At 47.1% G+C, this 25226-nt stretch overlaps 1 protein-coding gene across 1 annotated transcript; it reads right to left on the bottom strand.

The window, feature by feature from the left end:
• Positions 1-391: 391 nt before the first annotated feature.
• MANSC4 (MANSC domain containing 4) lies at positions 392-13241 on the bottom strand. The gene is made up of 4 exons (XM_077468989.1): positions 13075-13241; positions 7532-7795; positions 3344-3478; positions 392-2000 (listed from the first exon to the last, which is right to left on the bottom strand). Exons 2-4 carry the CDS (start codon positions 7767-7769, stop codon positions 1282-1284), a joined length of 1092 nt encoding a protein of 363 aa, XP_077325115.1. The 5' UTR covers positions 7770-7795; positions 13075-13241; the 3' UTR covers positions 392-1281.
• Positions 13242-25226: the final 11985 nt, after the last annotated feature.

Consider the following 25226-nt stretch of genomic DNA (forward strand, 5'->3'; position numbering starts at 1 on the left):
CCCTCTCCTTGGGGAGCCCTGCAAAGACTCGGGGCTATGGGCCCCAGATTCGGGGCTACAGCTCCAAAAGCCACCCCTTAGCGACGCCACTGCGGCCATATATGGATTGAATTTCAGCCGGTTCAGCAGGGACCAGACGAATTTGGATCCATGTATGGGCAGGCTGGTTGCACAAAAGTCGATCTACCAACTGACTTTTGTACAACCAGCCAGCCAGGTTTTTCCCGATTGATCCCTGGGAGTTTCATACAGCACGCAGAATTCAGTCTGGTGTCATTAAGAGGTTGTGATACAAACAAGTAATTTGCAGATCAGAAAGTCTTGATTTTCAAAGTACAGTAGGCATGTGATGGGCACTGATAACAGTAAGAACTGTCTGCACAGAGAAGAATTTCGTAGCATAAAATGACTTTTATAACAGGTTTTTAAATAACACTGAGGGTCTGACTACACATCTGAGATCTACAAATAAATACGAAGCAATGTATGAACAATAGGGATGAGCATTCTCTGAACTCCCCTCTAGCTGAACTCTGAACTCTTTTTTTACTTTAATGAGCAGCTTGTTCTCAACCTGTCTCTTTGTTTAAGTGAGCTGAGGAACAGGAATGACCCGGACCCCCACAGCTCATTGGAGTGAAAAAGGAGTTAAAGTTCAGCTACAGATAAGTTTTGAGGATGCTCAAGCTTATTTAAAGCAGTATTAAACACAAAAGCAAGTATTTTTGTTATATTGAAGCTTACCATGTCTTAAATGTGGTGGCTGCATTTGTTTTCTTTCTTTTGTCTATTTTCACCTGGTAATCCAGGTCTGTTGTTTTTCAAAAGAACAAGCTGTCCACCATTTACCACTGACTGGGGTGCTTACGATGATCAGCTTTTGTTTATGTAAAAGCTTTATCCCAAAAGGAAGAAAACTGTTTGCTGTAACTGCAGTGTATGATGGAGTTTTGCTTCAATTTGTTAGTGTATCTAAATCTGCTAGTGCATCTAATCCCTCCACCCAGACTGACAATGCTGCTGTCCAAAGGTGCCCCGTGCTCCTTCATCCAGAGTGGGGTCACTCTAATACAGGAGGTGTGTTACTGGCCAGATCGCCACCACATTTAAGGATTGGTAAAGTGCAATATATAATATTTATGGTTTTAAGTTTAATACCATATTAAATACCTAATATGTACAGTACAGTTGATAATTTACAGTAACAGAAGCAGACTCTTCCAGCAGGGGGAGATCTGGAGCATTAGCCAAGAGCCAGCGCTCTTCTTTTTGGCAATGGGCTCAGTCCTTGTCCTTAAGTAGAGTCCACCTGATTAGAGTCCCCCTGGCAGTGCTAGAAGCCCTACCAGGCTTGTACCGCCCTCTGCGTCTTCTTCGACAACACCCAAGTGCCAGTATTCCTGAGCAACAGCATAATAAAGTCACTGTAGAACCAATAAGGGCTGGAAGAGCCCAGAGCTTAGCTGAAGGGCCTCCAGCATCCTCCCCTTCTGTTTCAGAGCTGTGGTTCCTCCCAATGTGGCCCTTGGTCTCATTGAGATGTTGTTTGCTGCTGTCCAGGTGGGCTGGGTTTTCCACATCTGACATTGGCTGGCCCAGAGGTGTAGATGAGGGTAGGAAATCTTTGGTGCCAAATTCCTCTTCGGCATGTGACCTGTCCCCTGATGGGGAGATCTGAGAGCTCCCAGACACAAGAAGGTCAGGAGTCTGGGGTGGAGTGAGAGTTGGGGGGAGGGATCGGAGGGGAGAGTCCGCGGGGGAGGGCAGTGGAGGAGGTGATTCCTGGGGGGAGGTCTCAGCAGGCGAATCAGAAGGGAAAATATGTGGCAAAGAAGGTGCATGGTTTGTGTGGCGTTCCTCCGTCGGATGGACCCGTGGAGAGGTGGGAGTGGAGGAGTCCTGTGTCCGTGATATGTTCACTGGATTCCATTTCAGAGACGACCGCAGGTTAAAATCCACTTGACCCAATTTTTCAAACACCAACAGGTCTGGATCGACACCTGTAAGCCAAGACTTGGAAAATTAAAGGGCCAGTAAGCGTGGGCTAAAGTGTTTAAAAATATGTTCACATTTTAGGAACTTAAAGAAATATGTTTATATCTCAGTCATGTCTCAGTCTATATAAAAAGACTTATATCCATGCATTTTTTTATTTTAAGGGGACCAAATTTAGTATATTGCAAATTTTGTTGTATGTATACAATGACAATAAAGTCTATCTATCTATCTATCTATCTATCTATCTATCTATCTATCTATCTATCTATCTATCTATCTATCTATCTATCTATCTATCTATCTATCTATCTATCTATCTATCCCATGATGTATATCAGTCATCAATCGTGTTGACCGGTGATGTCGATTCACGTCCATCAAAATAAGACACTCCCACTGTAAGAAAAAAATCCTGCCGACCGATGGATATGACCGATCTCGACAACTGCTCATGTCGATTGACATCTTCCAGGCTCCACCACTAAAAGTAAACAGAGGGGTGATGCCCCTGGGTGATGTCATTGAGTAAATATGCCCATGACTATTTTTGGTCACTGTCATTGCCCAAATATGGCCATGTGGTCATGTTTGGTCAGCGACATCAGAGTAATCCGCACCCTGTTGTTTACAGGGCTTGGGATTCCTGATAAGTAAATAAATGGGGCAGGGTGATGTCACTGGTTGCTAAGGATGTGGTGGATGCTCCTTAGAAACCATTGATAGGACGCTGTCATAGATAATAGTGGTAGAAATGCTGCTTCTATATGTGATGTTTGGTTCCCACCTAACGGGTAGAGAATTCAGCATTCGGACAATCGCCCAAACAGCCAATGTTTGGTCTGAACTTGTGTTGGGGATGAACTTTAAGCTCATCCCTAATTGTTATGGTTTACATACACTTACAATGCCCGTGTAAGGCTCCATTCACACCAATGCGTTTTTCTCACGCTTTTTTGCAGAAAATCAGGACATTTTTTAAATATGGGTTCCTATGAAACTTGTTCACATCAATGTATTTTTGTGCCTCTACATTTTTCGAAAGGGTCAGGGTGCTTTTTTGCGTTTTTTGGTTTAATAGACTTCATGGAGAAGCTGCAGAAAAGCATGTAGTGCGTTTTTACTGCAAGTTTGACACAATTTGCGTTTTGCAATCTGCCCAACAAAAAAAACAAAACATAAAAAAATGGTGATAAAATCACAGTAAAATGTGGAAAGCACAGCAAAAAGCACTGCAGAAATGCTCAAAAGCAACAAGCATAGATGTGAATCAAACCTAAACAGGGAACAGGGGAGTGCAGTCCTGGGGATGTATGAGGGATTGTGGGTAAGAACACCCTTTGCTTACCCGCTGTGACAGTGAACAGAATTCCGCGCTCATGTAGCTGGACCAGGCAGCTGTCAGGATGCGGGCAGTGCACTAGGTGACAGTTGACGGTCCCAGCGCCCAACTCTGTATAGAAGACAGCGACATTACAAGACTCTGTGGAGACAGAACAATGGTGTCAAAACTTTTCAGGCTGACATACAGGATTCAGAAACATATTAGATCATATGGTAGGGTTACCACATGTCCGGGATTCACCTGGACAGCCCAGGTTTGGAATCATGTGTCCGGGTTTCAGTCCACCTCAAACCTGGACACATTAAACAATACACTGGACATGCCTGTGCTTTCCCTCAATAAATAATAGCTTCTGGGTATTAACAAATAGAATAGTACTGCCTTTACCTACACTTATGCCCCATAAACACGATCGGATTTTCTGACAACAAATATTGGATGTAAGCATGTTGGCTGAAAGTCCGACCACGTGTATGCTACATCGAACATTTGTTGTCGGACTTTCCGTCAACAAATGTTGGCTAGCAGGTTCCCAAATCTATGATCGTGTGTACACAAGTCCGATGCACAAAAGTTCACGCATGCTCGGAATCAAGCAGAAGGAGCTGGCCATTGAACTTCCTTTTTCTCGGCTTGTCGTACGTCTTGTACATCACCACGTTCCCACATTTGTAATTGTTGGGCAAAATTTGTGTGACCGTGTGTATGCAAGACAAGTTGGCGCCAACATCCTTCGAACAAAATTCCACAGTTTTGTTGTCTAAAAGTCCGATCGTGTGTACGGGGCCTAACAGTGATAGAGAGCATAGGTGTTCTGAGGTAAAAAATAAATAAATGAAGATGATGGCGAAAAGTGAAGGAGGAAGTGAGGAAGGCAGGCAGGTCCTGGAAGGTCAATATCCATCGTGCCGGCAGCTCCTCGCTGCCTGAGTGTCCTTTTGTCCCTCCACTCTCTGCACTGCCCCAATGACAGCGGGGTCCCATGGACCCATGCCATCCTGATCCCTGCGCCAGCATGCCGGAATAAGAGCTGGACAGAAGCAGAAAAGGCCAGGAGAAGAGTGACAAGACAGAGCAGACTAGAAATAAGGCAGGAAGGAGGGGCCACAGCATGGCTGACACATACAAGGCTTTTGCGGCTTGGTAGGTGACACCATGTGTGCGGGACAGCTCTACAGGCTGCACCATTGCTGTAGTGTATGTAGGGCACCCCCCCCAATCATTCTGTCCCCCAGTGCAATCCCCCCCAGGTCTGTCTGACTGACCTGGTGGGTTGTACTGGGGAAAGACTGAGCTGAGGGTGTTATACTGGAGACAGACTGAGCTGGGGGTTGGATTTTACTGGGGACAGACTGACCTGGAGAGGATTGTATTTGGGACAGACTGACCTGGGGGGATTACATTTGGGACAAGCTGACCTTCGGGGATTACATTTGGGACAGGCTGACCTGGGGGGGATTATATTTGGGACAGACTGACCTGGGGGGATTGTATTGGGGGCAGACTGCCCTGAGGGATTGTACAGGGGACAGACTGACCTGGGGAGATTGTATTGGGGACAGACTGACCTGGGGGGTTTGTATTGGGGACAGACTGACCTGGGGGGATTATATTTGGGACAGAGTGACCTGGGGGGATTGTATTGGGGACAGACTGACCTGGAGGGGATTGTACTGGGGACAGACTGACCTGGGGGGATTGTACTGGGGACAGACTGACCTGAGGAGATTTTACTGGAGACAGACTGACCTGGGGGGATTGTATTGGGGACAGACCTAACTGGGGGGGATTGTACTGGGGACAGACTGACCTGGGGGGATTGTATTGGGGACAGACCTAACTGGGGGGGATTGTACTGGGGACAGACTGACCTGGGGGGATTGTACTGGGGACAGACTGACTTGGGGAGATTGTGTTGGGGACAGACTGACCTGGGGAGATTGTATTGGGGACAGACTGACCTGGGGAGATTGTACTGGGGACAGACTGACCTGGCGGGATTGTACAGGGGACAGACTGACCTGGGAGGATTGTATTGAGGACAGACTGACCTGACATTTTGTACCGGGGGACAAACTGTTAACACAATTTAACCTTAGCCACTGTTCACTGCAGCACTTAGCATCCCGCATTGCTACTTTCCTTGGGGCACTCAAAGATGCCCCATGTCTTTTACAATCCCATGGTGTAAACTACAAAACAAAATTGCTGTGCGCCACTAAAGTGTTCAGGTTTGGTGTGAAAAAAAGGTAGCAACCCTATCTATCTAAAATACACAATATAAGTTCTTCCATCTTTTTTTTTGTAGTGTACCTAAAGGCAAACTTTTTTTGTTTTGTTTTTTGTATGGAGTGATAAGGGATTAGAACCCCTATCAAGTTTTATTGCTGCCTGTGCCCCCGCTGGGCAAATTCAACTTGCGGACACCTTTTCTGGTGACAACTATCATTTCTCCCATGTTGAGATTTCCTTTACTTATGTCACCAGACACAACAAAAAACCTGACAGGGGTTCTAACCATTCCTTACTATATCCAAAACAAAGAAACAGTTTTGCTTTAAATACACTTTAAACAATGCCAGTAGTTTCCATCCTCCTAATTCTGCTTTCAGGCACTTTCTTGATAGCTTTTTTTACAGTCATTGTAGAAAAATATAAGGGCTCATTCAGATGGTCGATCAGACCCATCCTCTGATCTGAGCCTTTTTCCCTATACACGTGGTCGGAAATTCAGACGGAAACGGTCCGATCGGATTATGTTGTCGGAAAATCCGATCGTGTGTGGGCTCTATCTGACTTTTTCCATCAGAAATTCAGACGGAAAAAGTTTGAGAGCTGGATATAAGATTTTCCGACAACATAATCCGATCTGATTTTTTCTGATCGTTTGTAGAGAATTCCGACGGACAAAGTGCCACGCATGCTCAGAATAAATTACGAGACTAAAAGGTTTTGGCTACTGGCCTCTACATAGTCCCGTTGTACGCAACGAACGTCACCACGTTCCGAACGATCGGATTTTCTGACAACTTTGTGCGACCGCGTGTATGCAGCAAAAGTTTTCGGCCAAAATCAGACAGAAAAAATCAGACGGATTTTGTGGTCGGAATGTCCGACCGTGTGTACAGGGCATTTGTCCGCTGGGTGTGATCCCACCTTGGAGGTGCATGTAGGCAACCCATAGAAGTGGATGCAGATCCAGCAGCTGCACGTATGTCAAAATTTGACATGCAGGCATGAGCAAGTGCATGAATCCGAACGCCCATAGTGTGTGCTCAGATCTGTGCACCAGCTCTTGCCCAAATGTCAAATTTTGACATACAATTGTGTCTGTGCAACGGCTGCATGTGCAAATACTTCTATGGGCTGCCTGCATGCAGCTCTGAGGTGGATTCACATGAAGCAGACAGCGGCTTAGATCAGAGGACAGGTCTGATCTCCCATGTGAATGATCCCTAAAAAAATTAAAATGAGACTGAAATGAATGAAAAATGACTGCCATTTTTTACATGTGCATTTTAAAGATAATGTAGTTAAACTCCCCATGTTGTTAATTTGCCTTACTATGTAATAATGGGCTCACATGTTGTGGCTACAGTTTGTAGTGTCGTGGCTGATCAATCCCCCCTATGTCCATGCATTGATTCAGCTTGCTTGTCCCTATGCACCAATGGGACAAGAAAACTTCCTTTTCTTGGGTCACACAGCACTCAATGCATGCCTCACTATCCACTCTGTGTTGCGTTCAGATCAGCTCCAAACTGCAAATGAGTTCTCTGTCTGTGAATTCTGTGCCTGCTTGTGTCTATGTCAGATCTAATTTCTGTGCAGCACTAACCTGCACCAGTGCTAGACTGAGACCCAGGGATTGTGGGATATGTAGTTTCTTCACGGGAAGTATCTGGTCTCAAATTAGAGACAGAGGTTATGCATTAACCTGTGCAGTGCCATGCCGCATGCGTTCAACACAAACTGAAACTGCTGACACAGGAATGTGATTGTTTATTCTACTATAGGCAGCGTTACACCAAATGGCACCATAAAACTACACGATCAATGCACATCTTATGCAGGTGAAAAACACAAGGTGTGGGTAGGAATGTTTACAATGCCTTTGAGCTGGAGCAGTGGATAGGTCAACCTTAACAGCCAATCACAATTCACTTATTATTAACACAGCAGGCTTCTCACCTTGGTCGCAGCACTTGCGGCTGCAGAGGTGGGCAGAGGGTTCTGGGTGTCTCTGAAGTACCCGGGCACCTCGCTGCTCAGAGACAGAGAAGCTGAGAAAGAGGCCAGGGAACCGCCTGATCCAGCAGTCATGGTAGAAGGCGGTGTGTGGGCACAGAGCGCTGGATAGACACAGCTCGGGTAAGAAATCCAGCAGGTAAAAGATCAGAAAGAGGGAAGACTCCAAATTCATTGCCATGTCCAAAGGGTACAAGAGACAAGGTCCTGAAGAGGGACATAAGAGGGGAGATTCAGTCTTAACAGACAATCAGCGGTCTTAACCAATGGCTCATAACATGGCTACCAAGACAACCTAAATAGTTTTAAAGCTAAACTCCTGGCAGATATAAAAGACAGATTATTGCAGCTCTTTGTTCATGAATACATCATTAATATGTGTTTTTTTCAATGCAAGCAGTATGAGTACCTGAATTTGACCTGGAATCAGTCTCATGCAATCCACAGCAGAGCTCAGACTGAGGGAGGGATTAGCAGCAGTGACAGAAAGATTTTGTCATCAGTCTGCCACTTCTCCATTCACTCTCAAATCATAGGCTGGTGGAGTGACAAGACTTGTGTTACTGAACTTCAGCAGAGAAAAATCAGGTCTCCTGCCCTGCTAGACAGGGCTGTGCTATGTGGCAGAGCTATGTAAATCTCAGGACTGGATAGATAGAAATTCAAATCCTTAGGCAGGTAAAACAGCCTTGGTATATGTATTTAATCTGTGTATGTAGTATGATTTTACTAAACTAATTAGAAATGTTTACTCAATAAATTAGGTAAATATTTGCTTCAATTATCCAGTCAGGTAAAATGTAAATTCAGGTTTACTTTTTTCATGATTCGATTATTAAAGTGAATATACAGTATCTCACAAAAGTGAGTACACCCCTCACATTTTTGTAAATATTTTATTATATCTTTTAATGTGACAACACTGAAGAAATTACACTTTGCTACAATGTAAAGTAGTGAATGTACAGCTTGTATAACGGTGTAAATTTGCTGCCCCCTCAAAATAACTCAATACACAGCCATTAATGTCTAAACCGCTGGCAACAAAAGTGAGTACACCCCTAAGTGAAAATGTCCAAACTGACCCCAAAGTGTCAATATATTGTGTGGCCACCATTATTTTCCACCACTGCCTTAACCCTCTTGGGCATGGAGTTCACCAGAGCTTCACAGGTTGCCAATGGAGTCCTCTTCCACTCCATGATGACATCACGAAGCTGATGGATGACCTTGCGCTCCTCCACCTTCCGTTTGAGGATGCCCCACAGATGCTCAATAGAGACATGCTTGGCCAGTCCATCAGCTTTACCCTCAGCTTCTTTAGCAAGGCATCTTGGAGGTGTGTTTGGGGTCGTTATCATGTTGGAATACTGCCCTGCGGCCCAGTCTCCGAAGGGAGGGGGTCATGCTCTGCTTCAGTATGTCACAGCATATGTTGGCATTCATGGTTCCCTCAATGAACTGTAGCTCCCCATTTCCGGCAGCACTCATGCAGCACCAGACCATGACACTTCCCCTACCAGTGGCCTTGCTAGGGGGTGGCCATTGGGGCTATAGCCCCGAATCCTGGGGCCCATAGCCCTGAGTCTCCTTCTGCAGGATCCCTGCCTGGCCAGCAGGCTATGGCTACAGCGGACAGGCTGCATGAGAGAGGTGGATAAGAGGAGAGAAGTGAGTGGGTGGACGAGCAGAGATGACATCATCTCTCTCCGCCGGCTCCACATCACCACTCTTCCGCCCTCCGAGCTGGGCCTCTTCAATGTGGGAGCGAGGTGCGGCGATGAGCAGAGAGATTACATCATCTCTCATTGTCCACCACACATCAGTGCTCTTCAGCCCTCATGGGCCTCTTTAATGTTGGACATGCGGCAGGGAGCAGCGAGATCACATCTCTCACTGCCCGCCCCACATCACCGCTCCCATGCCCTCATTAAATGGACCAGTGCTGCCAGCCTGTCACCAATGCAGGGACAATGCCCATTTGGTGGCACTGGCTGGCATGGTAAGTGACGATCCAGCATTTGGCAAGTGAAAATCCACTTCTGGTGCCAGGCGACGTGGCAAGTGACAACCCACATCTGGTGGCAGGTGACGTGGCAACTGACCATCCACATCAGGTGGCAGGTGACGTGGCAAGTGACAATCTGCAAATGGTGGCAGGTGACAGTGGCAAGTGACAATCCACATCTAGTGGCAGGTAACGGTGGCAAGTAACAACCTGCATCTGGTGACAGGCGATGGTGGCATGTGACATGCTGCATTTGGTGACAGGCGATGGTGGGAAGTGGCACTCTGCATCTGGTGGCAGGAGATGTGGCAAATGACATGCCCAGGGCTCCCACTGATTATGCATTATGGCGAGTAGAACCACTTCATTATATAAATAGAATGTAACAATAGAAACAATGCGCTTCAATCACCCTGACATCATATTAACCATGGTGCCAGGATGATTGAAGCGCCAACACCAACCATTGCCTGCAAAAACGTTGGTGAGCGCTGCTATGGGCTCTAGCCCCAGATCTTTTTCAGACCTAGCAACTCCCCTGCGGCTATGTCATTTTATGTGCTGAGGCGCATAGAGATGTGAAATGCACAGTGAAAAAATGCTGCAACGTGTTGGGTGAAATTAAAAATCTTAGGAAAAATTGCCTTGTTCTTGGGAAATACTGCTTGGTGTGAATAAGTGTGGGTGGTAAATCATCTACCCTCCATCTAAGACCTCATGTACACTACAGCTTCTAAGCTTGAGTTTAGTAGCTTTTGCCATTTCTTTTACCAAAGCTCCTAAGCTCAACTCCATAAAAGCCTGTGGGGTTGATTTACTATAGGCAAAAACTTGAACATGCACTTGGAAGTGCAGTCGCTGTAAATCTGAGAGGAAGATCTGAAATGAGGGGAAGCTCTGCTGATTTTATCATCCAATCATGTACAAGCAAAAATGCTGTTTTTAATTTTCCTCGCATGTCCCCCTAGGATTTACAGCGACTTTACTTCCAAGTGCACTTGTAGTGCAAAGTGGATTTGCCTTTAGTAAATAAACTTTTATGCATCCATGTACTTATAGGCTTTTACAAGAGTTTAGAAAGTGCTGCGGTAAGGAGAGCTTCAACCTCCCCTAACCTCCCTCTCCTGACCGTGGAAGAATCAAGTTCAAAATAGGAACGTTTTGACCGCAGTGTGATTTTCCCATGATTTTGCATATATATTTATATTTACAAAAAAATAATGGAGGAGAAGGGGGAAGGATGTCTTTCCATGCTATGGTAAAGACGGGAAATACAATGTTGCGAACATTTAGTGCTACGAGTTCCTATATCATTGTATGGGCTCACTCACACAGGTATACGCATATTTTCCACATTAGGGCTCATTCACATGGACAGAAAAAAATGCTGCGTTTAGATGCGTACCGCAGACAGATTTGTACGCATCCGAACGCAGCACTATCAATGAGCCCATACACACAGCTGCATCTCCATACGAAAATGTATCCTGCAATTATCCGTGCTGAAAAAAAGTAGGACACAGCTCCGGATTTTACCTGCGTAGATCTGCAGATTTTACGCACATACACATGAATTCTTTAGGTTTGTATTTTACGCAGGATCTTCTAGCTTTGTCAGGGAGGACTTTTCTTTCATGCAGAAAATACACATATACCCGTGTGAATGAGCCATTATTAAAGAAAGGTTCTTGCTGGGGATATGCATTAGCGGACCTCCAGCTGTTACAAAACTACAAATCCCATCATGCTCTGCCTCTGGGTGTCATGCTTGTGGCTATCAGTCTTGCTATGCCTCATGGGACTTGTAGTTCTGCAACAGCTGGAGATCTGCTAATTGCATATCCCGATCCTGTGTAAATTACCCACCTAAAGTACTCGTGTGTAAAAATCTGCAGCTGTTTGCCAATTTTTATTGTGCAAGCTAAAGGCAGGGCACATTTTTGTATGTAAACACAGCTGTGTGTTGGGGGTCATTGATTACGATAGTGCTGCGTTTTGATGCGTACTAAACTATCTGCTGTACGCATCCAAATGCAGTGTTGTTTTCTACTCGTGTGAATGAGTTCTATAGCTTTGTGTTTGTTGGGTGTACATGTGGGATTTTCTAACCATAGGCGTGAGCACAGGGTTTGCTGAGTGTGCCTGGGTACACCCTAATCACCCTGTGTGGTGCCAATTCCCTGGCTTCCTGACATCCCCTGTCTCTCTCCTGCAGTGCTGCCAGCTTCCCTCGACCACTGGCTGCTGCGGAGATGTTTCAGGATGGATGAATGAATGAACACAATGAGTGATCTGTACCGATCACTCAGGTGTTTATTTTTAACTGAAGCATAATAAACAATGTTTACTATGCTTCAGTTTGTGAATGAACAGGAAGACGCTCAGCAAAGAGCACTTCCCATTCGTTCACTGTCCAGTGCAGCTGAGGCTGCAGAGAAAGGAACCAGGGAAATTATGTTTAGACCCTTGATATTTCACCAATGCCCCCCAACAAAGCTCCTACAAAAAAAAAAAAAATTGTAAAAAAAATAATAAAAAAAATAATAAATATAACAACAACTACTGACATCATCCACTACCCTACTGACCCCAATCTCTGCTCTACTGGCACCAATCTCTGCTCTACGGACACCAATCTCTGCTCTACTGGCACCAATCTCTGCTCTACTGGCACCAAGCTCTGCTCTACGGACACCAATCTCTGCTCTACTGGCAACAATCTCTGCTCTACTGGCACCAATATCTGCTCTACGGACACCAATCTCTGCTCTACGGACACCAATCTCTGCTCTACTGGCACCAATCTCTGCTCTACTGGCAACAATCTCTGCTCTACTGGCACCAATATCTGCTCTACGGACACCAATCTCTGCTCTACGGACACCAATCTCTGCTCTACTGGCACCAATCTCTGCTCTACTGGCACCAATCTCTGCTCTACTGGCAACAATCTCTGCTCTACTGGCACCAATCTCTGCTCTACGGACACCAATCTCTGCTCTACGGACACCAATCTCTGCTCTACTGGCACCAATCTCTGCTCTACTGGCAACAATCTCTGCTCTACTGGCACCAATATCTGCTCTACGGACACCAATCTCTGCTCTACGGACACCAATCTCTGCTCTACTGGCACCAATCTCTGCTCTACTGAGATCGTCCACTGCTCTGCTGATAAACACGCATGTGTGTTTGTGCTCTGGGGCGCACACCCTAATGAAATTTTTACAGAGAGGAAGGATTACAGCACAAAGCTGCAATGATTGGTCCAGATATGATTTTTTGTTACCAGCCCATGAGTTTCGGGGGTCATGCACAAATCCCCCCTTCATCAGAGCTTGGCTTTATTGTGCAAGAGCAAACTGGATTTCAGTTTTACACTTGCTCAGTAGTTTTCTGGCAGCACTGTATGATGGCACATAAACACTGAATTACCCTTACCTGTACAATATAACCCTACCCGAGTGTCCTCACTTACCTGTGTCCAGAGGGTGCTCTGCTTGCCGTGAATCATGATGCCCCCCGGCTGCAGGAAAATGTTTTCTGTCTCTCTGTCTTGAGCGTTGCCCACGTCTGTCTCCTCTCTCCCCCCATCACACAGTCCTGTCCTCTTCTCTGCACAGGGTGAAATACTGATACCTGGGAAGGAAGGGGGGAGAAGGGGGGGGTAGGTGGGGGGGAGAGGGGAGCTCACTGGTGATTGGCTGTCACTTTAAAAGAAACCAGACTAAGGAATTTGAAACTGTACTGCTGCCTTTTTTAATTATTATATTAATCTTTTAATGCCGATGTAATGAAATAGACAAGGGTGTGCGTTTCTGGGCGCCAATGAGACGTCAGGGTGCATGTTTTTCAGATTTATAAGCATCTGGATATTTAATATCTTGTTGCTTGCTACTTATTTATTTCCTGTATTAAGAGCCTTTTCACACCGAGCCATGGGGGGGCGTCAGCTGTAATGAGGCGCTATTTTTAGCGCCGCTTTACCGTTGTTTTACCGGCTTGTTTTTATCCTTTTTTTGGGCGAATTTAACCCCTTTTTGGCCACTAGCAGGGGGTTAAAGCCACCCCGCTAGTGGCCAAAAAGGGGTTAAATCCGCCCACAAAACTTCGCTGGAGCAGTGTTTTGCTGGCGGTATTGCAGCGCTGCCCCATTGATTTCAATGGGGAGCAGCAGTGGAGCAACGGTGGAGGAGCGCTGAGTTCATCGCTCTTTCACCGCTCCAAAGAAGCTGCTGGTAGGACTTTTTGTGACACCCTGCCAGCGCATGCTCCAGTGTGATATCCCTCGGGCTTTCACACTTGAGTGAAAGGAGACACTTTTTTGAGGTGCAATACAGGCGCTATTTTTAGCGCCTGAAAAACGCTGGCAGTGTGAAAGGGGTCTAAAGAAGGTGTAAATTATTAAAGTGATATAAAATTTTACTTACCTGCTCCGTGCAGTGGTTTTGCACAGAGCAGTCTGATCCTCCTCTCCCTGAGTCCCTCTCTGGCGCTCCTGGCTTCTCCCTCCTACAGTGCCCACACAACAAGCAGCTTGCTATGGAGGCACCAGAGCCGAGCCAGTGCTCTGAGTGTCCATTCAGACACGGAGACACGTCTTGGCCCCACCCCTCTTTCTCCCCTTTGTTTCACTGATTAACAGCAGTGGGAGCCAATGGCACTCGCTGTTGTCTTTGGAGCGCCCAAAGGTGTCCCAGGTCTGTTACAATCCTGTAATGTATGCTAAAAAAATGCATATTTGCTGTGCGCCACTGAAGTGTTTGGGTTTGGCTTGAAGAAAAAGTGGCAACCCTAGGGGGGGCTGAGGGGGGCTTCTACACACAGAAAGTGTTTTATCTTAGTGCATAGAATGCATTAAGATATAAAACCCTCTGCCTTTAGAACCACTTTAAATCTAGGCACAAAAAAACATTCATTTACTCATATTCACCAATAACCACAAAGGATATAATAAGTAAATCAAATGCTTTTGCAAACCCAGATATACCTTGTGAAAGTAACGGTGACATCATCACTGTGCTGTACATAGTCTGTGCAGAGAGCAGAACTGAGGGAGGAGCCCAGCAAAAAAAACTGAAAGAGGCGGAGACAAGACCAGTCACCCTGCACAAGGAGAAGAGAGCAGCAGTGACCGGTCTTTATTACAGGAAGCTCCTGCACAAAGGGAAAGTTTTACATTCGATTATTGCACAAATCTGAAAGAAATACACAAATCACACCAACATTCAAACTAGAAGACACTTATCTGCATTGGTGTATACAGCCAATTGCATTAGGGTTCCCCCCAAAGTTCAAACACACATGCCTTTCTCTGCAGCCTCAGCTGCACTGCACAGTGAATGAATGGGAAGTGCTCTGTGCTGAGCGGCTTCCTGTCCATTCACAAACTGAAGCATAGTAAACACAGGTGTTTATTTAGTAAAGCTAGAGAGGGCAAAATTAGTCACAATTCTGCAGAGAAACCAATCAGCTTCTAACCTCAGCTTGTTTAAGCTATATATATATATATATATATATATATATATATATATATATAAATAATAAACCTGGAAGCTGATTGGTTTCTCTGCAGAATTGTGACTCTTTCTGCCATCTCTAGCTTTAGTAAATAAACCCCACAGTTTACTATGCTTAAGTTATGATTGAACACAGTGAGTGTGTTCACTGTGTTCATTTAGAAAAGGAAGAGGCCGGTAAATTACATATTGTTTAGCCCCTTCCCCCGTTCTCCTTCCTGAAACATAACCAAAGAGAACCCCTAGTGGTGGACTTTAAAGGCACGTACAAAAAATGAAAAGTAAATAAGAAACAACATTTATTGGTTAGGTTAACTATCATAAAAACATTACATAGAAAGACCACTTGAACAACATGGTTATCAATGGTATAGAGTGCAGTACACTATAAAGTTTGTCACCCTACACGTTTCGGAGCGCGGAACGTCTCCTTCCTCAGGGGTATATATATAGCAAAAGCACATTTCTATTCAAAAGACATAAATAGCAAGATATTAGAACAAAAATATTTTTGTATACATTAGTAATCATTATACAAATCTCTGTAAAATATGCTTACAATCAAAAAGAAATGTTACATAGATATTCCATGCTGTTATAGTTAAAAGCAATGAGACGGATCAGGCATTCGCCTGCAGAGGGAAGCCAGCAACACAGAGGTGTGGGATCTGCGCAACACGGGGGAAGCCTGGGCAGTAGCGGGAATCGGCACCGCACAGAGTGATTAGGGTGTGCCCAGGCACACCTGGCACACCCCCTGCACATGCCTATGCTTATATGTTTATCTTGTGAGCTGCTATGAATTTAAAACCTCTTTATGTGATACCTAATTTTAGTAAACAGCCACGTCTTGTATTAACACAATATTTGCTGATCCCAAAGTGAAGGTTTAAATAAAATCCTGATTTCATAATCATTTTGGTCCCCTGCATCCACTTCCTGTGTACATGCAGTCCAGGGATGACTGCATGGCACTTATATTGTGCATTTATGTTATCTAAGGGCCAGTTCACACCACATGCAGTCCAGTGCGTTTTTTTCTGCATCAAAAACGCATAGAATGTAGGTTATATGGTTTTCAATGGCATAGTTCACACCAGTGCTTGCAGTTCCAGTGCGTTCCAGTTCCAGAAAAAAGTATGTACCAGAATGTACTAGAACACCTGTGTTCTTATTTAAGGTTTAGGGAAAAAAAAAGGGGGGGGGGGGAATGCACTGGACTGCATAAAAAACGCACCAAAAACGCACTGGAACACATCAAAAAGGCGCATGCAAAAAAGCATCTGGAGCAGATCCGGACTGGGTTTCTATGGTGTGAACTGGCCCTAATAGTCACAACATTGGACCATGACTGTGTAATATGTTTTAAAACAGCCCCTTGTAGTCTTCATTAGAAGCCAGTGTGACAATGTAGGCGCACAACTTGTAGACGTTGTCATCCAATGACAGGGAGTCCCTGAACAAGGACCTTCATGGAGGATCAGCAGGGATTATTTTAAAGTGATTGTAAACCCTTACATATACCCACTGAAGTGATTGGTGATACACAGAGATTAATTAAATCTTCTTACATACATTGTACCTTTTTATCTGCAACCTCTTTTCTCTACGGCTGTTCAAAGTACAGACATCAAAGGCTATTTCTGAGCCTCCAGCAGGAAGGGGGCGGAATCTAATATCACACACTGTACAGCACACAACATAGAGCTGCGTGTAATCTGAGACCTGACACATCCCCCTTTACGTAGTCTCATAGGAAAACATGCACAGTTGTCTCCTGGGAGTCCTTGGTGTCATAAATCACACTAGGTGCTTTGGATTGAGGCAAGACCACACTATAGAAGGATATGCTTTGTTCATTTTTCATTTCAGGGGTTTACAACCACTTAACTTCTTCAGATCTGCACTATAGCTGAATGATGGCTACAGCCAATGACAGCTGATCACGTAATGTAACAGAAGATCGGTAACCTTTTTTTTTCTCCTAACGCTAACAACGTGAGGAGGAAAAAAGCCGATCACCGCCTGCCAGTGCCACCTGCCAGTGCCACCTACCAGTGCCCACGGTGCCATGAATCAGTGCATAACAGTGCCAGCAATCAGTGCCACCTATCAATGCCCACCAGTGGTGCCAATCAGTGGCTCATTAGTGCCACCTAGCAGTGCTGCCTATCAGTGTCACCCACCAGTGCCAATCACTGCCCATCACTGCCACCCATCAGTGCCCATTACTGCCACCTATCAGTGCCCATCAGTGCCAGCTATCAGTGCCCTTCAGTGCCACCCATCAGTGCTACCTCTCAGTGCCCACCAATGCTGCCTATTAGTGCCCATCAATGCCGCCTTATCAGTGCCCATCAGTGCAGTCTATCAGTGCCCATCAGTACAGCCTCATCAGAGTACATCAATGAAGGAGAAAAATTACCTGTTTTCAAAATTTATTAACAAAATCTAAATTGGTTTTGTATTTTTTTTCATTTTTTTTTTTCATTTTTTTAACAATGATCAAATACCACCAAGAGAAAGCTACATTTTTTGTGAAAAAATGATAAAAATAGGATTTTTTGTACTCACCTTAAAATCCTTTTCTCTGTAATTCACCGACTGACACAGCTTCTCTCTTTAGACCATTGGGTTGATAGGGTTGGTAGAACTTTCTAGTTCCGCCCAAGGGGCGGTCCCTTAGGTAACAACCCCTCAGCATGCTACTACAGCCTCAGTACATCAACAAGCAGTATAATGTGAGGGGTGGGTGCTGTATCAGTCGGTGCATTACAGAGAAAAGGATTTTACAGTGAGTACAAAAAAATCCTATTTTCTCTTATATTCAGCAACTGACACAGCTTCTCTCTTTAGACCATTGGAACATTCCCAAGCAGTGCCAAAACGAGGGGTGAGAAAACAAAAAACTTCATATACCATGGCATGTGGGAGCTAGTACAAACTTTACCCACAAAAAAAAACTACAGTGTGTGGAATAACCACCACAAAAAAACAGGGTGCTCCTCAACAGAGAAGCACCACGCTCAAGCCGCACCAAAACTGTAGCAACAAATGCAACAGTGCATTAACTTAAAGGTACTGCGTTTTTACCCCCCAAAAAATTGTATGTGCAATTGCCATTATACAGCCGCCTGCAAAACTTTGTGGCCAAAACAGGCATCAGCCGATGCACTGACATTGCACTGACATTACAGAATTTTGTAAAAGTGTGAACAGACGACCAAGTCACCTCTTTACACACTTGAGCGATAGACGCTTGATGTCGGAAGGCCCAAGACGTTCCGATTGCCCTTGTGGAGTGGGCCGTGACCGGAAAGGCAGGCACCTGCCCCTTCAAGGCGTAGGCTTGTACAACAATCTGTCTAATCCACCTGGAAAAAGGTGGCCGACGAGACCGCCATGCCTTTTTTCAGACCAGCCACCGAAACAAACAAGGAGTCTGACTTCCGGAAGGGAGCCGTGACAGACAAATACCCCACAGAGTCCGAACCACGTCCAGGGAATGGAGGGCCACTTCCTTAGGATGTGTCGGCTTAGGAAACAGAGATGGTAACACAATGCTTCATTGATGTGGAACACTGAAAACACCTTCGGCAGAAAAGATGGTTGTGGACGCAACACCACCCTATCCTGTGGATAACCAGATAGGGTGACTTACAGGACAAGACCGCCAGTTCCGAAACCCTCCTGGCCGAGTGATGGGCACTAGAAAGACCACTTTCTCGGAAAGAGTCAACAGGGGAATCTCTTCTGTTTCTGAAGCGGCGCTAACACCAGATTCAGACGCCACGGGGGTAATGGTGGACGCACTGGAGGAACTACATGTCGGACCCCTTGAACCAAAGTGCTCACTAGAGAGTGAGATGCCAGGGGTCGCTGAAAAAAAGACAGCCAAAGCTGATATTTGTCCCTTAATGGTGCTTAAAACCAATTTCTGGTCTACACCTTGCTGTAGAAACAGCAGGATCCTGGATACAGAAAAGGAGTGCGGGCGCCATCCTTTCTCCTCACACCTGGAGATGTAGGCCTTCCGGGTACGATGATATATCTACCGATAAGAAGATTTCCATGCTCTCAGCATAGTTGGGATTACTGAGTCCGAAAGACCCCGGTTCCTCAACACCTGGCTCTCAAGAGCCATGCCGTTAAAGCCAGCGATGGTAAAGCAGGATGGAGAAACGGACCTTGAGACAGAAGGTCCTCTCGCAACAGCAGTCGCCAGGATGCGTCTGCCACCAGGCGCACTAGGTCTGCGTACCAAGGACGCTGAGGCCAATCTGGGGCAACCAGAATGACTGGTATCCCCTCGAATCCACTCTGCTAAGCAGACGTGGTAACAGTTTTAGTGGAGGAAAGGCATGGATCAGCTGGTACTGATCCCACGGAGCCACCAGCGCGTCTGACACGACGGCCCACGGATCCCTTGTCCTGGACATGAATCTCGGCACCTTCCAATTGAGACGGAAGGCCAGAAGATCCACGTCTGGTGTGCCCCACTTCAGGCACAGTAGCCTGAACACCTCCGGATGCAACGCCCATTCTCCTGGGTCCAGCATTTGGCGACTTAGATAGTTCGCCTGTCAGTTCTCCACTCCCAGGATGTAAATGGCCAACAGGGCTGGTACATGTCTCTCTGCCCACCGAAGTATGTGAGCGACCTCCCGTGCGGGGGCCAAGCTTCTTGTTCCTCCTTGGTGATTGACATATGCCACAGTCGTGTCGTTGTCTGACTGGATCCTGATCGGACACCCCTCGCGGTCTCATCGACCATGTGGAGAGGCATAGCCTGATCGCTCTCAGATCAAGCAGATTTTATCGGCAACTTGGATTCCTCCGTCGACCAGAGGCCCTGAGTCGACTGAACTCAAATTGCTCCACCCCAGCCGGATAGGCTGGCGTCCATCATGATCACCATCCATTTCAGAGGTAGGAACGACTTCCTGGTCTGAAGTACCAGGGACCTCAGCCACCAGATCAGGGAATCCCTGACTAACTGGCTCATCTGAATCTGTCAATCCAGGGACAATGGAGATTTGTCCCACTTCATCAAAATCTCCTTCTGCAGAACTCTGGTGTGGAAATGGGCATGTGGTACTGCCACGAAAGAGGCCACCATGAGTCCCAGGACTCGCATGCAGAAGCGTAGCGATGACCACTTGTGGTTCATCAGCAGGTTTACCGCGGCTTTGAGAGTCTGCAGCTTGTCTGAAGGGAGAAACACTCTTGCTTCCTTGGAGTCCAGCAGCAAGCCTAGATACTCCAAACGCTGAGTCGGTACGATCACCGACTTCTTTAGGTTCAACAGCCACCCAAATTCCTGCAGGGTCTGCATGGTGATCGCAACATCCTCCTCTAACTCTGAGGCGGAAGATGCTCTCAGGAGGAGATCATCTAGGTAACTCACGATCGCGAAAACAGGAGCCAATATCTTGGTAAAGACTGGGGGGGCTGATGCCAATCCAAAGGGAAGCACCACAAACTGGTAGTGGGCTTCCCCAACTGCGATCGCAGAAACCTCAGATGCCAAAGTCATAAGGGTATGTGCAGGTACGCATCCTGGATGTCCAAAGATGCCAGGGAGTCCCCTTGATGGAGTGCAGCGACTACTGAGCAAACTGATTCTATTCTGAACCCCTGTACTTTTACAAAGTAATTGAGGGCTTTTAGGTCCAAGATTGGACCCCTTCCTTCTTGGGGACTAAAAACAGTTTAAGTAGAACCCCTGGAAATGTTCTGATTCTGGAACAGGTACTATCACCCCACGATTCAGCCGCTCTCTTACCGCCCCCAAGAGGGCCTCCCAGTGAGCCGGAAGTACGGGTATGCTGGAGGGGAAGAATCTGTTTTGCGCTTAAGAGAGGAACTCCATCTTGTAGCCGGAGGAAATCAGATCGCAGACCCATTGGTCCGACAGCCGAGAGGTCAACCGGGCTGCAAACTCCCGAAGGCGACCCCCCACCCGAGTTGCGGGTGGGGGCAAACCTTCATGCGGTAGCACTTTTGCTCGCAGGCTTGTTAGGCTTGCGGTTCCAGGGACGCTTTTGTCCTTCAGAAGCCATCCTGTCGGGATGGGGACGTGTGCCCGAAGCTCCGGGCAGACGAAATCCATTTGTTAGCGCAAAAAGAGGGCCCTTGCCTACGGCGTGGCTCCATAGCCTTCCTGGCCTGTGGGAGTAGTGTACTCTTACCACCTGTGGAATTTTTAATAATGTCATCCAAAGAGGCTCCAAGGAGCTGGTTGCCAAGGAAGGGTAGATCCGTCAGGGCTTTCTTGGATGCCTGGTCAGCCGACCAGCATTTTAACCAAATCAGGTGGCTCAGCACCACTACTGACACTGAAGCCCTGGATAACAGAGGGAGTGTATCCTGGGCCGTGTCATAAATGTACTTAACGCCTTGCACTAGTTGGTCTGCTAGTTCCACGCAGACAGGAGAAGCCTGTTGTTCTCCCATTTCGCGGTGCAACAGTTTTGCCCACTCAATTAGTGTCTGCGACACAAGTGCGGATGCCAGTACTGGTCGCATGGTTGACCCCACAACCATAAACAAGGAACGAGCCACTGCCTCACCCTTCCTGTCCATGGGATTGTTAAATGCAGGAGTCCCCTCTACCGGGATCGCGGTTACTTTGTTTAACCTGGATACTGGGGGGTCCATGACTGGAGGAGCCGACCACTTCTTGAGAAGGCTTTCCTCAAAGGGGTAGCGTACTGCCATATATTTGGGGACCGAAAAGGTCCTTTGCGGTCAGCGTCGTCTGAAACATCAACAAAATTTTATTATAACACATGTAAACGAGCCCTTAATGGCATTGTAAGGTTTACTGGAGATAATTGCCACTTGATGGTTTGATTTCACTGGTTGCCTGCAGTTACAGTACTCTCTCTGCCACCTTGCCTCTTTTCCCAGTTGCTCGTGTATTTAAACTTGCAGGTGACATAATGAACAGACTGTCTGAGCTTTTTCAGCAGTCTCTGATACAGTTACCTTGTTCCTTTGTGCCCCTCGTCCAGCCAGTTCCCACACTGATGGCTATTCATTCATGAGAGGCTCTCCGCACTCTTCACAATGAGGTTGTGTGTGAGAGTACATTGCTACACACATTTAATGGGAAGTATGGAGCAGCTGTGGAAGAGACACAGGATACTTGTAGCCATTCACCTTACATAGCTGCATTTTGAACTCCAAAGACTAAAGCCCAATTGAACTTGAGGGCTCATTCACACCAACAGCATTGCCCAATGCAGTCTCAATTCAGGAGCAAGGCCTTGCATCCTATGGCTTCAGTTCACACCAATGTGCTAAAAACATAGGAAATGCTGCAGCTCATAGAATTATATGTCACACTGACACACCCGGTTTCCCATGGTAGATGGCCCAGAAACTTTAGAGCCTGAAGACAGATCCGCTTAAAGGGATTTTTATTTGCAAAAACGTAGTTAACAACAGTCTCTAGTGTAGGATCAGAGGGTTAGGTGAAAAGTCCAGGTACTCTAATGCCGCGTACACACGATCAGACTATCCGGCAGACTTGAAGCCCGGCTTTCTTCTTCGTCGCCGTCCAGGGGTCTTCTTCCGACTTCGGGGGTCTTGTCCCCCTCTTCGGTTCTTCTTGCTGGGCCTCCGCTTTCTTCCTATAGCTCTTTTACTAGCGGTGTCCCGGTCTTCTGTTGCCGCCGCCTCTTCTTTCGACTTCGGGGGTCTTGTCCCCCTCTTCGTTATTCTTGCCGGGCTTCCGCTCCTTCTTCCAGCTCTTTTACTAGCGGTGGCCCGGTCTGAAGTCGGAAGAAGACCCCCGGACAGAGACGAAGAAGAAAGCCGGGCTCCTCCGCTAGTAAAAGAGCTAGCAAAAGAGCAGAAGATAGCGGAGGAGTCCGGTGAGAAGATGCCCCAAGACGGAAGAAGACCCCCGGAGCTGTGCAATAAATTATTTTAAAACCTTGTGTTGTGTGTTAGTTACATTTTTTTTCACCAGGTGAATGGGTAGGGGTACATTGTACCCCATACTCATTCACATAGGGTGGGAGGCCGGTATCTGGGGGCCCCTTTATTAAAGGGGGCTCCCGGATTCCGATAAGCCCCCCGCCCGCAGACCCCGACAACCAACAGCCAGGGTTGTTGGGAAGAGGCCCTTGTCCTCATCAACATGGAGACAAGGTGCTTTGGGGTGGGGGGGTGCAGGGCCCCCCTTCCCCAAAGCACCCCCCCATGTTGAGGGCACGTGGCCTGGTATGGCTCAGAAGGGGGGGGTGCTCGCTCGTCCCCACTCCCTTTCCTGACCGGCCGGGTTGCGTGCTCGGATAAGGGTCTTATATGGACCTTGGGGGGGACCCCCACGCCGTTTTTTCAGCGTAGGGGCTTCCCCTTTAAGTCCATGCCAGGTGACGGGCCAGCGACGTGTCAATCTCGCCACCAAAGCCCGGTTGTGTGTGGGCAGGTCCATTCGTTCGGAAAGTCCGGCGGATAGTCTGATCATGTGTACGCGGCATAAGTGTCAAAGTCAGTAATAAAGTATTTTCTTACTTTGAATAAATCCAGAGAATAGCCATTCACAGCTGAATGTTCTCTATAGTTGGATAGTCCCTCTCTCACAAGGCCTAGCAGCCAACAGGGTGCTTAAATCAGGAACAAGGAACAAGGAAACTTGAATACTTGAAGAACACTCATGTGGTACCAGTATATTGCAGCTGATCTGGCGATACCGCACGAGATAGGATTCACTTAGGTCCTTCAGCTTTACCATGCTCTTGCTAAGAAGCCAACCCTTGTGTGGCCTTCTTACGAAGAGTCCTCCCCTGGATAACTACGAAGTTGCTGGGCCTCTCCACAACCTGAGATGGCACCCGACCACCTTCGAATCCTTTCCTTAGTTTCCTTGCCTCGGGCTAGCCAGCCCCGGGACATAAAGTCAGGTGGATCCGCACGCCAGGCCATAGGCCTCCTGGGGGCTGGTGCGGAGGACCAGGACCATGGAGTCAGAACATACTTCTGGACCGGAACCCCGAACCATGTGACATCTGCAACTTAAGTACCCTCTCCCAGAAAGCACAGCAAGAGTGACACTCCCACTGGGCTGGCTCAGAGAGAAAGTAACCTTAAAGCACCCAAGCAGACTGTGTTTCCATGCCTGCCAGAAGAGACAGCGCCCCCTATGGCCAGGCTGAACACCCTATAATCCAGTCAGACTGATGCTGAGGTCAAAATTTTGAATAATTATACCCAAACCAAACTGCAGTTCAAGTGTAACGTTAAATTTCAAAAACACACAGCGCGTGCTCTTCAGGAGCCGGCGCTACATATATAAAAGTAAAAAAATGGTAAAAAAACAAGTACTTCAATGCTTTTCTTTAACAACCTTTTGCAGCGCATGGCAGCCTATGTTTACATTAGGGCGACAGGGCGTTCCCGGTTTCCGGGGGCAGTCCCCGGATTGAGGATACTGTCCCCGGAGCCAGTCTGTCCCCAGTCTTGTCCCCGGTTTTGTCCCCAGATTGCAGGAGCGGCGCTAGGGGCAGGGCTGATCCTAGGCGGGTGCTGAGGCCGAGTGGGGGCACCGAAGCCAGTGGCATACCAATGGGGGGGCGGTCCTCCCTGGTGGAACACACTGGGGGGTGTCAGGTCGGCGTCTCCCGCTGTGACAGCTTTAATTTGAATCGCTGGTTGTCTGCCGTCACACAATTTCCACCTCCTGGTTTGGCTCCTTTGATAGACAGCACACTTGTTCAATGTTGGGACATGTGCTGTCTATCATAGGTAGGGGCTGACCCAGGAAAAGGGACTTGTGTGACGGCGGGCACTCTGTGATTCAAATTTAAGCTGTCACAGTGGGCGATGCCGACCTGTGTGATGATCCGGCCGCCTCTCCTCTTCCTCTTTTCTCTCTGATTCCCTACAATGGTGAGGTTGTATTGGATGGTTACTTGGGAGGCTGCCTAGATGGGCACTGGTCAGGCTGTATAGACGGTCACTGGTAAGGCTGCATAGATGGGCAGTGGTCAGGCTGTATAGATGGGCACTGGTCAGGCTGCATAGATGGGCACTGGTCAGGCTACACAGATGGTTACTGGTCAGGCTGCATTGCTGGGCACTGTTAAGGCTGCATATAGGT

This window comes from Lithobates pipiens, unplaced genomic scaffold (genome assembly GCF_037356315.1).
Source record: "Lithobates pipiens isolate NorthernLeopardFrog02 unplaced genomic scaffold, aLitPip1_a1.2 Scaffold_8, whole genome shotgun sequence".
Lineage (NCBI taxonomy): Eukaryota > Metazoa > Chordata > Amphibia > Anura > Ranidae > Lithobates > Lithobates pipiens.

Excerpts from the sequence above, each read along its gene's own strand:
- MANSC4 (XM_077468989.1), bottom strand. The coding sequence starts at position 7,769 with ATGGCAATGAATTTGGAGTCTTCCCTCTTTCTGATCTTTTACCTGCTG. Across the intron at positions 3,479-7,531 it reads CCGCAAGTGCTGCGACCAAG|AGTCTTGTAATGTCGCTGTC; the intron begins GTGAGAAGCCTG and ends CTGTCTCCACAG. Across the intron at positions 2,001-3,343 it reads TCTGTTCACTGTCACAGCGG|GTGTCGATCCAGACCTGTTG; the intron begins GTAAGCAAAGGG and ends CTTGGCTTACAG.